Source organism: Coenobita brevimanus, chromosome 88 (assembly GCF_032717465.1).
Source record: "Coenobita brevimanus isolate Jiangsu-jjx chromosome 88, ASM3271746v2, whole genome shotgun sequence".
NCBI classification, from domain to species: domain Eukaryota; kingdom Metazoa; phylum Arthropoda; class Malacostraca; order Decapoda; family Coenobitidae; genus Coenobita; species Coenobita brevimanus.
This window is the reverse complement of record NC_137041.1, coordinates 5445834-5459366: the sequence shown is the minus strand read 5'-3', so window position 1 is coordinate 5459366 and position 13533 is coordinate 5445834. Positions and strand designations below refer to the sequence as shown.

The following is a 13533-nucleotide window of genomic DNA, read 5'->3' as shown; positions in this document are numbered from 1 at the left end:
CCCCAGTCAGAGATATGAGCCAAGTCAGACATTAGGTGTGCCATAGCCTCATCCCTTGTTTCTTGAAGTAACTGTTGAGATGGGCGTTGCGGGAACCGAATGGAAAGGTGAAGGGTGGAGTCATCAGCGTATGAGTGGATAGGGTTAGATGTACAGCTTAGAAGATCATTGATGAATAAAAGGAAGAGAGTTGGTGATAGGACAGAGCCCTGAGGAACACCACTGTTAAGAGATCTAGGAGAAGAACGATGGCCGTCTACGACAGCAGCTATAGAACGACCAGAAAGGAAGCTAGCGATGAAGGCACAGATAGAAGGATAGAAACCGTAGGAGGGCAGTTTGGAAATTAAAGATTTATGCCAGACTCGATCGAAAGCCTTTGAGATGTCAAGTGCAATGGCAAAGCTTTCGCCAAAGTCCCGAAAGGAGGATGACCAGGAGTCTGAAAGGTAGGTGAGAAGATCGCCAGTGGAGCGTCCCTGACGGAACCCATACTGACGATCGGAAAGAAGGTTGTGATAGGAAAGATGCCTTAAAATTTTTCTATTAAGAATTGACTCGAAAACTTTTGAAATACAGGACGTTAAAGCAATTGGACGATAGTTGGAGGGTTGGGAGTGGTCACCCTTCTTTGGGACTGGCTGAATGAGAGCCCTTTATCGCAAAAATAGAGCCAGATCCTGAACTGACCCCATCACCTCCCTAAACTAGTCTACTAGTCAGGAAGGTAGAGGGAAAACCAGATCCCAAGACCTTATAGCAATATATGAAACCACTAAGAAAAATAGCGTGGGGTCCCACAGACCCCACATTACCTGAGGAGGGTTAAGCAGCCGCTCCATCTCCTCACAGATGGGTTCCCGTTGGCAAGTTCGCATTTTGGCCATGAGAGTACACCAGGAAACCATTTACTATGCTGGGTGGTACCCATATAACCAAATTATGGCACCTGGTGGTTTAGTGGGTAATTGCGGTGCTCCAATCGGAGTGAGCCAGTGATGGTTTACATCCAAGGGATGGTTGGGGTTGATTGCTCATGTAATGCCACTCCGGGATGAGTGAGGCTGGTCACTCTCATCTTAAATGTAGGGACCAACTGCCTAGCCCTGGGCTCCTATGTTCCTCATGGGGCAATGTAGGATTGGACAATGGATGGATGGATGGATATACACACACACACACACACACACACATATATATATATATATATATATGTGTGTGTAAATCTGTCCATCCTTCATCCAATCTTACGTTGCCCCATGAGAAGCGTAGGCAAGTTGGTCCCGACATTTAAGATGAGAGTGACCAGCCTCACTCATTCCTGAGTGGCATTACCTGAGCAATCAACCCCAACCACTCCTTGGATATAAACTTTCACCCGCTCAATCAAATTGGAGTGCAATAATTACCCATTAAACCACCAGGCTACCAACATCCACTGCCCTACCCTGTATCTCTTTTATTACCTCATCCATATACAGATTGAACAACCATGGAGACATGACACATCCCTACTTCAATCCAACAATCAAACAGAAAATTTCATTCAGTTTACTATCCACATGCACTGCAGCCTTAGCACCCTCATACATACTCTTCATGGCATTCAGCAACTTCCCATCTACTCCATATATTCTTAATATTTTCCACAATCCTTGTCTATCCTCCCTGTCATATGCTTTCTCCAGATCCATAAAGGCCGCATATAACTTCTTTCCCTTCTCTAGAAACTTTTCCACTAAAGACTGAAGAATGAATATCTGATCTACACAACCTCTTCCCTTTCTAAAACCTCCCTGTTCTTCTCCAACTAATTCCTCTGTTATTTCCCTATCAATAAGTATCCTACAATATACTTTTCCTATTACACTCAGACGGCAAATGCCCCTATGATTACCACATACTTCTTATTCCCCTTTTCCATTGTACAAAGGAATAATTGTACCTGACTCCAATCCTCCAGGACTCTACCTTCCTCTCAGGCCAATCTGCACATCTTCCACATCCATTCTACTACTATCTCTTTCACATGCTTCAGCATTTCACCACACACTCCATCAAATATTGGGGCTTTCACCATTTTGACTTTCTTCATTGCCTCCACAACTTCCAACCTACTGATTTCTTCCTCTCTTACATCCTTCCATCTCCCAGCCATTCTTCAGCCACTTATACTTGCATTACTTTCATTCACTATGTTCAACAAATCCTTAAGGTGCTCTCTCCATCTGCTCACTTTTTCTCTCTTCTCCACCAGCCATTTTTATCTTTCTCTCCCGGACTAACTTCTTTGGCACCCTGTCTGACTCTCTTTACCTCTTTCCAGAACATTTTCTTACATTCCCTACACTTCACACTCAAATTCCTCATCCACTCTCTTCTTACTCTCTCTTACCAATCTTTTCACTTCTCTCTTCCTCTCAACATACAACTCTCTCTTCCATCTCTCGACTTCTTCCACGCCCTTGCTTCTCATCTATCTATCTATTGCCAGACGCCTCAATCCCGTTTGGGGTGGCCACAAACAAATCACCTCCAAGTCGCCCTGTCCCCCGCCATTTCACTGCCCTGCTCCCAACTCACACCCCCCCCTCTCAGATACCTCTCCACCCCATCCCTCCATCTCATCCTCGGCCTCCCCCTCCCTCTTCCCCCCTCCACCTCACTCACATACACTCTCTTCATCAGTTTTTCACCCTCCATCCTCTCTACAAGGCCAAACCACCTCAGTGTGTTCCTCATAACGCTTCCTATCACATCCACATCCACACCACAACGCTCCTTTATATCCTCATTTGTCAGCCTGTCTCTCCATGTGACTCCACAGGCTCCTCTTAAATAACTCATTTCCACTGCTCTCACTCTTGACTTGTGTCCTTCCAACAACGTCCAAGCTTCACTTCCGTATGTTAGAGTTGGTATCACAATACTGTCATGTAGTAACTTTTTCACTTCCATGCTCACTTCCCTGTTTCTTATCACTGCTTTCAAAGAACCAGCAACCTTTCTTCCCTGTTGTACCCTTTCAAGCACTTCACCCTCCAAACTTCCATCCTTACTCATCACACTACCCAAATACTTAAACGTACTCACATTTTCCAATTCCTCACCATCCAACCTAACTGTACATTCACTGACTTCACCTCTCTCAAAGACCATCACTTTACTCTTCCCTACATTCACCTTTAGATTCTGTTTCTTACACACTCTCCCAAACTCATCCACCAAGCCTTGTAGCTCTCCTTCGTCTTCACTCAACAACACAGTATCATCTGCAAACAACAGTACAGGGAGTTTCCAAACACTATCCCCCCCCCCCACCAGGGCCACCCCAACATCCACCACCCTGCCTTGTACCTCTTTTATTACCCCATCCATGTACAGATTGAACGACCATGGAGACATGACACATCCCTGTTTCAACCCAACCTTCAAAGAGAAAAATTCACTTAGTTCACCATTCACACGCACTGCAGCCTTAGCACCATCATACATACTCTTCACAGCATTCAACAACTTTCCATCTACTCCATATATTTTTAATACTTTCCACAATCCTTGTCTATCCACCCTGTCATATGCTTTCTCCAAATCCATGAAAGCCGCATACAACTTCTTTCCCTTCTCTAGAAACTTTTCCACTAAAGATGTAAGCATGAATATCTTGATCTACATAACCTTCTTCCTTTCCTAAAGCCTCCCTGTTCTTCTCCAACTAATTCCTCTGTTCTTTCTCTAACTCTGTCAATAAGTATCCTACCATACACTTTTCCTATTATACTAAGAAGACAAATGCCCCTATGATTACCACACACTTCCTTTTCCCCTTTTCCTTTGTACAAGGGAATAATTATACCTGACTTCCAATCCTCTGGGACTCTACCTTCCTCCCAGGCCAATCTACACATCTTCCACATCCATTCTACTACTATCTCTCCCCCATGCTTCAGTATTTCACCACAAACTTCATCAATACCTGGGGCTGTCTCATCCACTCATTATATACTTTCTTCTTTTGTGCCACAGCCTGTCTCACCTCTTCATTCCACCATGCTGTTCCCTGTGCCCCCTGTTGTCTTCTCTTCACCCCACACACCACCTCACATGCTGCACATATTTCTTCTGTAAATATCTTGCACACACCTTCCATGTCCCCCGTCTGCTCCAATCCATATTCACCTAATCGCTCCTCCACTTCCCTCTTATATTCTGCCCTTTTTCCATCCTCTTGTAACCTTTCCACCCTCCTTGTATGAACTACTTCCTCCTGTCCTTCTTCTATTTCTCCATTTCATTTGTACAAATATCTTATTTTAAATTTTTTTTTACCAGAAACTCATCTAATATGCATGTATGATTGTGTAGCATATTTCAATGGGTATAACTATGACAGTTCACCTATTTTTGTATTCTCCCTCTTTCTTTTAGCCTACAACATCCCATTCTGAGTTGAGAAATAATGAGGATAATTATCAAGATCATCCTCCTGATTACTTTTTCCCACCTAAAGATGGGCTGAGATACTGTCCAGAAAGGGAAGGAGAAAACACAAAATTGTGAGAACTATCAACAGCATGCTCAGTGAAATGGGCCAGATGCATTCATACATCATTCAAGATAAATCCTAACTCCAGCCTAACCATCTGCTCATACTTCTAGCATTACTCTTTATATATTTGTATGTGTTACACATTACATGTCAGAGAGTTAAAAAGGGTGCGGCTAACCCTAAACTTGTGCTTCTCCATACATAATTAGGATTAGAAATGAAGAGTTGAGAGGAAGGAAGGAACTTGAATGTTTTAGTGTTGTGATGAGAAGGGGTAGACTGAATTTTTTTTTTTAATGCTAGGAAGAAGGAACCAAAGGCCACAGGCCCGCAAAAACTGTTCCTTCCAAGGGAAAAACAAAATACGAGAGAGCTAAATTCAAGATCCGATCATTTTGAGATGCCTGGACACACTGCATATGAAACACTGGAGATCATAGGAAGCAGGAAATACAGACAGAGGGAGACAGTTCCAGAGCTGACCTGTTGCATAAATCAAGGACTGGGAGTAACAGTTACCGGTATCTCTTGCATTAGAGAGTTGGACAGAAAAGGAATGAGAGTTTGTTGCTAGACAAGTGCTAAGCGGCCGTTTCAAGAGGTGGAGGAATGCATGCAGACAGTTCAGAGGAGCAGCGACCATTGAAATAGCGACAGAAAAGAGATAAAGATGCAACAGTGTGGCAAAGAGACAGAGAAGGGAGCCAGTAAGAAGAGGAGAGTTAATAAGATGAAAAGCCTTTGACTCCACCCTATTGAGAAGAGCTGTATGTGGAGAACCTCCCCACACATGAGAGTTGTACTCCACACAAGGGCGGATAAAACCAGTGTATAGAGTCAACAATTGTGCAGGGGTAAAAAGGAACGGAGTCAGCTTAGCACACCCAATCTCTTGGAAGCAGCTTTTACAAGAGAAGTAATTTGATCTTTCCAAGATAAGTCCCAAGTGAATGAAACCCCAAGCATGTTCAAGGATGATGTAGGATTAAGCTGAGTATTATTAAACATTAGTGGGTACACCTGTGGAAGATTTTGTCGAGTCTTTGATGCATTAAAACAACAAGATTATTTTTACCCCAGTCAGAGATACGAGCCAAGTCAGACATTAGGTGTGCCTTGGCCTCATCCCTTGTTTGTTGAAGTAACTGCTGAGATGGACATTGCGGGAACCGAATGGAAAGGTGAAGGGTGGAGTCATCAGTGTACGAGTGGATTGGGTTAGATGTACAGCTTAGAAGGTCATTGATGAATAAAAGCAAGAGAGTTGGTGATAGGACAGAGCCCAGAGGAACACCACTGTTCATAGATCTAAGAGAAGAACAATGGCCGTCTACAACAGCAGCTATAGAACGACCAGAAAGGAAACTATAGATGAAGGCACAGATAGAAGGATAGAAACCGTAAGAGGGCAGTTTGGAAATTAAAGATTTGTGCCAGACTCGATCGAAAGCCTTTGAGACGTCAAGTGCAATGGCAAAGTTTTAACCAAAGTCCTGAAAGGAGGATGACCAGGAGTCTGAAAGGTAGGTGAGAAGATCGCCAGTGGAGCGTCCCTGACGGAACCTATACTGACGATCAGAAAGAAGGTTGTAATAGGAAAGATGCTTTAAAAATTTTCTATTAAGAATTGACTCGAAAACTTTTGAGATACAGGATGTTAAAGCAGTTGAACGATAGTTAGAGGGTTGGGAATGGTCGCCCTTCTTTGGGACTGGCAGAATGAGAGCAAACTTCCAGCAAGAAGGAAAGGTACAAGTTAACAGACAAAGACGAAAGAGTTTGCCTAGGCAGGGTGTAAGCACAGAAACACAGTTCTTGAGAACAACAGGAGGGATTCCATCAGGCCCATATGCCTTGTTAGTATTGAGGCCTGTGATGGCAGAAAATACATCAGCTGAAGAAATTTTAATGTCAGCCATGAGAAAGTCAGAGGGGGGAAGTGATGGAGGAACAGCACTGGAATCGTCTAAGGTGGAATTGAAGGAGAAAGTCTGAGCGAAGAGATCTGCTTTATCAGTAGAAGAGATAGCTACAGAGCCATCAGCCGACATGTCGTAAAAATACCCCCGCTAATACCAATACACCAGTCCTGTATGAGGCAGCCCTAGCATGTATTCAATATGGACGGTGGGTGTTAGCGCCAAAGTGGTGACATGTAGAGGTGTATGGTATGTAGGAGGACTGCTGGGCCTTGATAGCAGGCTGTGAAGCCTATGCCCAGAGTCGGACAAAAAAAAAAAAAAAAAAAAAAAAAAAAAAAAAAAGTAGAAAAGAGAAGGGAAGGATGATGAGGTAAAGTTGTTAGAAAGGTTTTTGGCAAGGTGCCAGAAGGAGTGGGAAGAATTCGAGTTGGAGAGATGAGAGCATTTAATAAGGATGAAATTATTTTTAGCAGAGCAAGGAACTGACTTAGCATAAACATAAGCATGATGTGATTCAGGGGTGGGTTGGCTCCGGTGCCTCTTATAGGCCTTCTCCTTGTTGAGGATAGCATTAGAACAAGCATGATTAAACCAAGGCTTTCTTGAATTAGTCAAAGGATATGAGAAAGGAATGTATGCTTCCATGCCCGAGAGAATAACTTCTGTAATTAACGAGGCACACTCAAAAGGCTCGCAGCCATGGAAGCAATAATCATTTCATGGAAAATCAAAGAAGAACTGCCTGAGAGCCTCCCAATCCGCAGCTCCAAAGTGCCACAGACAACATTTCTTTGGAGGGTCCACAGGCCGTACTGGAGTGATAGGACAGGTTAAGGTGATGAGGTTGTGATCGGAAGAGCCCAACAGAGAGAAAAAATTAACAGTGTAAGGAGAAGGATTAGTTGTAAGGAAGAGATCAAGTATGTTGGTGTTCTCTCCAAGGCAGTCAGGGATACAGGTAGGGTGCTGTACAAGCTGCTCTAAGTCATTAACCCTTTAACCGCGAGCTTGATTTGCTTTTTCTTGCGGCACCCACGGGCATATTCGCGCTCTGATAGGCTCTCTAAAAATATTTGCCAAAAATCAGTTATTAGTCCTAGAATATTAAAATCAAATATGCTTATGGCACATACCTTCAGCTTTCTCCTGGGGTGTTTGTTGAGCCTTCGTCGAGTACCGTAGGACTTGTAGAGACCTCTGAAGTTGGGTAACGAAGTCTCCATTTTACACTTCCTAACAACCCGTAATATGATTACCACAGCCTGATATTATCACTAGAAACACCATTCTATGATTCTCAAATAGTTTAGAATCCATATTCCTAAAAAAAAAAAACACTGTGAAAGCAATGAAAATTACGAGGGCGTATGACCTTCCCACTTGCGCTAGTTCGCCGCTGGTGTTGTCATTTATTATTCATAAAAACACTCACAGTTTATATTTCTATTACTATATAACACTTATATATATCTACAGTCTTTATCCATAAGTTTCCTTCAGTAATAGTAGTTTATTGTCACTGTAGGCATGCAATTTCTTTCAGTAAAATACGTAGCATTCACTTTCTTGTCCTGTATACTAGCATTGAGAGTGAGTCACTTTCACCTTCACTCTCATAACTCATAGCATGCATACAAGCTAGAGTGAAACTTTCACTTTCATTACTCCAAGTATATATACTCGTATTCTTAGAATACTACTCATTTACATTTCTATTTACGTTCTCTATTTTATTTACATTTGTATTTACATTTCTATTTTATTTACACTGTGTTATGCACTGTCACTTGAAGTAACTTATAAAACTATTTTCCACTTTTCACTTACATTTATATTCATTGCTTTCACTTGCTGTTTACACATTATTTACACATTATTTACAATTCCACTTCCACTGTTTTACTCAACAGAAAGATCGTAGTCACTCTCTTTCAATTGTCAGCCCTTTACCTCTTTCCACACAAGGTTTAGTAGGGGGTAAAGGTCACAGGGCCCTTTGCATGGGGCTAAAAAGTGGGGGGAAGTTAGCAGGAGCAAACAGACGTACCTTCACCTTCGAAGATAACAGTGAACTGATAGGGGTGGGCCGGGGTGGCCTACCTAGGGAAATGCATTACTGCCAACGTCAGCCTCTTGACAGCTGCTAATATATAGCACTGAAATGACTGGCAGGAAATCTAGACAATACATTATAAATTAGGTAGTTCCAGGTGAATGTAAATATCACTTAGGCTTCTCCCTTCCCTCCATATATATATTTTTAGTACAAGAATAGATTATACAGCATATTTCAAGGGGAAATAAACAGCGAAAATTAGCGAACGAGTGCACGTGATGTGTTGTCAGGTGATAATTAGCAAATTCCAGGTGTATGGCACTCTCACTTACCTTATTTCTTTTTGGTATATATTATTTGGTATAAGAATAGGGCATAGAGCTTAATTCAATGGATGAAATCAGTGGAAAATTCCAGGGAAGATTTACTTAGCGTAGCACGGCCGGGCAGGTGAGAGGAGAGGGTAATGGAGGGAAGGTAGGGAGGGGAGTCAAGAACGGGGAGAAATGGCTAAATTGTCAACAATGGATGGGAGTAGAGATGAGATTAGGAGTGCTGACTAGTGTTAGACACTGGCAGTACTGATAGATGATACAAGCTACCACTTGAAAGCCCGGGGGAATTCAAAATAACACAGAATCACAAAAGTGATGCCCCGCGGTATGATCCCTTGCTCCCAAGCATCACGAAAGTGATGCCCCGCAGTTAAGGGGTTAAGGATAGAAAAGGTGTAGGCTTCTTCATCAGGTGGATCAGTGAAAAGAGAGGAGAGCCAAAGGTGGTGGAGAATATTGAAATCTCCTAAAATGGAGATTTCAGAGAAAGGAGAAATAGATAGAATGTGTTCCATCATAGAAGTAAGATAGTCGAAGAATTTTTGATAGTCAGTAGAATTAGAGGATAAGTAAACAGCGCAAATATATTTAGTCAGAGAATGACAAGATGGCCGAAGCCATAGTGTAGAGAATTCTGAAGAATCAAGTTCAGGAACACGAGAGCAAGATAAGTTGTTGCGTATCTATGCACAACAGCCATCTTTGGCTTTTAAATGAGTATAGAGAAAGTAGTAGGGTACAGAAAAGGGTTTGCTGTCATTTGCCTCAGACAGCTGAGTCTCAGTTAGAAAGAGAAGGTGAGGTTTAGAGGAGGAGAGTTGGTGCTCAACAGAGCAAAAGCTAAATGAAAGGCCACGAATGTTGCAGAAATGAAGAAGTGAGTCAGACAGTGGTTCCAGGCAGCTCAAGTCATCACCGGGAAAGGGGCGGTTTGGACATGTGGAGTGGGTGGAGGACGTCAACTGGGTGCAGAGAGTGAGAGGTGTGAACACTATGGGTATAAGTTCGAGAGGCAGATTGAAAAATGTCTTAGAATGAGGTAATCGAGTGTGACCTCTGGGATAATGAACTGAACAGAGAGGCTGCTAGAGACTGGGTGGCATGGACAGTTGCAATTACTGTATATGACAAAAACCAATGCATGTAAGCATGCTGGAGTTTTTATAAACAAAAATGAAATGAACTTGAAATGGCTGTCCACTCACCCGTCAGCACAATCCTGGTGTCCATCGCATATGCGTGCAGTGGGGACACATCCACCTGATCGCCGACACTGAAACTCAGTGAGGTGGGCACAGTGGAATGTCTGGGGACAGTTCTCTTCATCTTCCCCTTCAGGACAGTCTTGGTCAGAGTCACATACCCATGTCTCCCATATGCAAGACCCAGATCGGCATTGAAACTGGTCCTAGGGGGGGAGGGGGGGGCAATGATTACTTGGTTTGTTAAGTCCTATTTATATACAAGAGAAAAATTTGGTTAATTACAAAAACCAGTGAAGAGAAAGGCCATGTACATTAGAGACCATAGTCTCTGCTCACCCTCCAATCACACATCCATATCCCACATGCATGGTTTGTTAAGTCCTGTTTATAAACAAGAGAAAAATGTGGTTAGTTACGAAAACCAGTAAAGAGAAGGGCCATGCACATTCAAGACCAAAGTCTCTGCTCACCCTCCAATCATACATCCATATCCCATATGCATGACCTAGATCACAACTGATACAGGTACTGGACTTGTGAAGCCGGTGATAAGAATAGTTGGGTTGCTAGAATGCATTTTTTTTTTTTTTTCTAGCTGCAAAAGACCCCCACTATTCAGCTTAGTTGACTGCCTATTGTATCAGACAGGTGAGTCACTTTGACCAGAATGCAGGGAAACTCATTCCAATCTCATAACTTAGGCCAAATGAAATTCATGCAACCAAAACTTATAGTAAAGGTTGCAGGAATAGGCCAAGTTTGTAAGGTTACTCACAAGTGATAGGTTATATTCATCCTTTAATCCTATCCCTGGCTGGATGAAAGCTGCAACCAGGGTTCCATACCAAAGGAAGATCTGTTGTCCACTGATAATGTGGTAGTTCAGAAATTTGGTACACTACATGAAAAGTAGTTCACATGATGCTGTTATTTGTGTAGCCTTGAAAACCTTCAACCAATAAACAACATGTCTTCTATTAGTGTGAGAACCTGTTTATGACCTCCTTTCAATCAAGTGCTAGGACAGAGGATGATATCATGAGTGTACCATGAGTTGTCAAACAGACAATAAATTCACACATAGGTCTGCAAGAAGTGATGAGAATGATTACCTCTTCAATACAATTTCTTTCTTTTTATATTATTACTTCCTATACAATACTTTTTTAACAATTTAGGAAAAACCTCTACTAAGGGACTAATGAAGGTAATATCTAACTTCTACAGTTAAATAAGTTTCTCCTATCTTGCATGAAATCATCAGAAGGTAGCACAAATATCATAAACAAAAAAGATTTCATGAGCTGAAAGGGTTAATGCATAAACAGGGAAGTCACAAAAGGTGGGTGGTGGAGTAAGATAAATAATTTCCTTAGCAACATGAGTAAAATAATACTAGAGTACTAAAGTACATATCAATAAGTAAGGTAGCGTTTACTATGCAGCAATGAGCCAGATTTCACCGACATCACATACATAAGGCATTGGGGCCCACGCATTAAAACACTTGAAAAGCCCAGCTTTTACGCATGCAGAGTAAAAGACTTTTGATATTTAAGTGCAAAGCTATTTACAAAGCCCTGTTAACCTTCATATGAGTCAGTATCAACACTGCTCCCGGTGTTTGTAAAACTGGTTGAGTATGTCCTCCTGAGAGTGAGCAGCCAGGGGGTTATGTTAACCTATCTCAACAGCTGGCTAGCAGTAGCTCCTTCAGTGTTACAATGCACCTGGTCACCGGAGAAGGTAATTACAATTGCCTTAGAGATGGAATTCAAGACAAAATAAACGAAGTCGCACTTCCGACCAATCCAGCATCTTCAGAAGTTATGGATTCCCCTGGGACACACAGTGGGTAGTGCTCGGCCCATCTCCAGACACCATTCAAAAGTGTAAGTTGTCTCATCAGAATCATGTAATTCCAGTCTATATCCAGACATCACTGGGAACAACTGGTCAGTTTCCTCAACTCTATGGCACCCGGCCTTCACTTCATTCACCTTCTACATTGCAAGTTCACACTAGATAGCTACCAGCTCTTTCAAGACCACTCAAGGAACAAACTGATCCACCTATCTCTGGAGATTTGTATACCGTAATATTAGACAAGTGGCTCAATACCAGTCTCTGAAGGACACTAGTACCATGGGTACCTCTTCTTCTTAAACCAGTAATCTTCACAGATGCCTCTGACACAAGGTGAGGGAACCAGTCCCCTGAAGATCAACAAGGCAAAGGGATCTGGTCATCACATCACAGGTTATTCCACATCAACCTCAAGATCATGGTAGCAGAAAGTTTTCTGCAAAATCATGGTCATCACCTCCCTGGATGATCCCTCATATTCAATATGGACTCTCAAGTGGTTGCTTATGCCACAAACAAAAACAGATTTCCATACCTCTACTAGAGATATCAGAGTATCTATTTGCCCATGCATTTTCAATGAATGTTCAATTACATGGGTGGTCCATTTGCTGGGGGAGGTAAACATATGGGGAGAGAATCTGTACAAAAACAAGGTCTTATCAGTGGAATGGTCTTTCTCACAAACCACATTCCACAACCCAAGTCTGCATGTAGCTCGACCACATACATGAGGTGCTACACAAATGTTCCTGAAATCTGAAAGCAAGGAGGAAACCACTTCTCATACAGTACGTGGCTGCTAGGTAGTAGTGTACGCACCCTTTGTTTGTTAGAGTGTCAAGTGGCATTGTGCACGGTGGATGTGTTGGCTGCAAATGTGACTTTCTGTCGTTGTGTTTTGGTTTCTTTGTGAATTTTATGATCTCAAAAATGGATGATGTGAAAGAGCAAAGTGTGTGCATCAAGAGACTCTGGAAGAATGCAGCAGAAACTCGTAAAATGTTTTAAAACAAGCATTTGGTGACAATGCTTTGGGGGTCACACAAACCTTGGACTGGTTGAAGTGTTTTAACCCCAAAAAGACGGGTGTCCGCATATGATGTCCAAGGGTACAGGGTCCAAAAAGACGCATGTTCGCACATGCAGTAATGCCCCCCCACATCCCCACCCCCATCCCCATCCACTCCTACACCCACCTCCCCACCCCCACCCACCCCAACCCTCAAACCCCCACCCCTCCACCATCCTTCCCACCCACCCCATACACCCTTCCAGCCCATCCCCACCCCCTGTCCATTACCCCCCCACCCCAACCCCCCACCACCCCAACCACTCCACCATCACCCCATTACTATCCTACCCCCACCCCCCCCACAAACCCCCCCACCATACCACCATATCACATTCGCTGATTATGCCCATCCTGAGCATATGTCATGCCATTCCAATGCCCGTATTTAAGAGGTTAAAAACGGATGAACATCAACAGACGACAACGCATGTTCTGGTCACCCTTCCATCAGGGCAATGTGGCCAAAGTGAGTACAACCATCTTCAAAGATCACAAGAGGCCAATCCATGAGGTTTGTGACATTGT

General features: G+C 42.9%; 1 protein-coding gene across 1 annotated transcript in view; it reads right to left on the bottom strand.

The window, feature by feature from the left end:
- LOC145411196 (sortilin-related receptor-like) overlaps positions 1–13533 on the bottom strand; it is a 218758-nt gene that overhangs the window by 79760 nt on the left and 125465 nt on the right. Inside the window, exon 24 of the mRNA XM_080281257.1 lies at positions 10068–10270. Coding sequence (XP_080137383.1) covers positions 10068–10270 — 203 coding nt within the window. The remainder of the gene's footprint in view (positions 1–10067; positions 10271–13533) is intronic.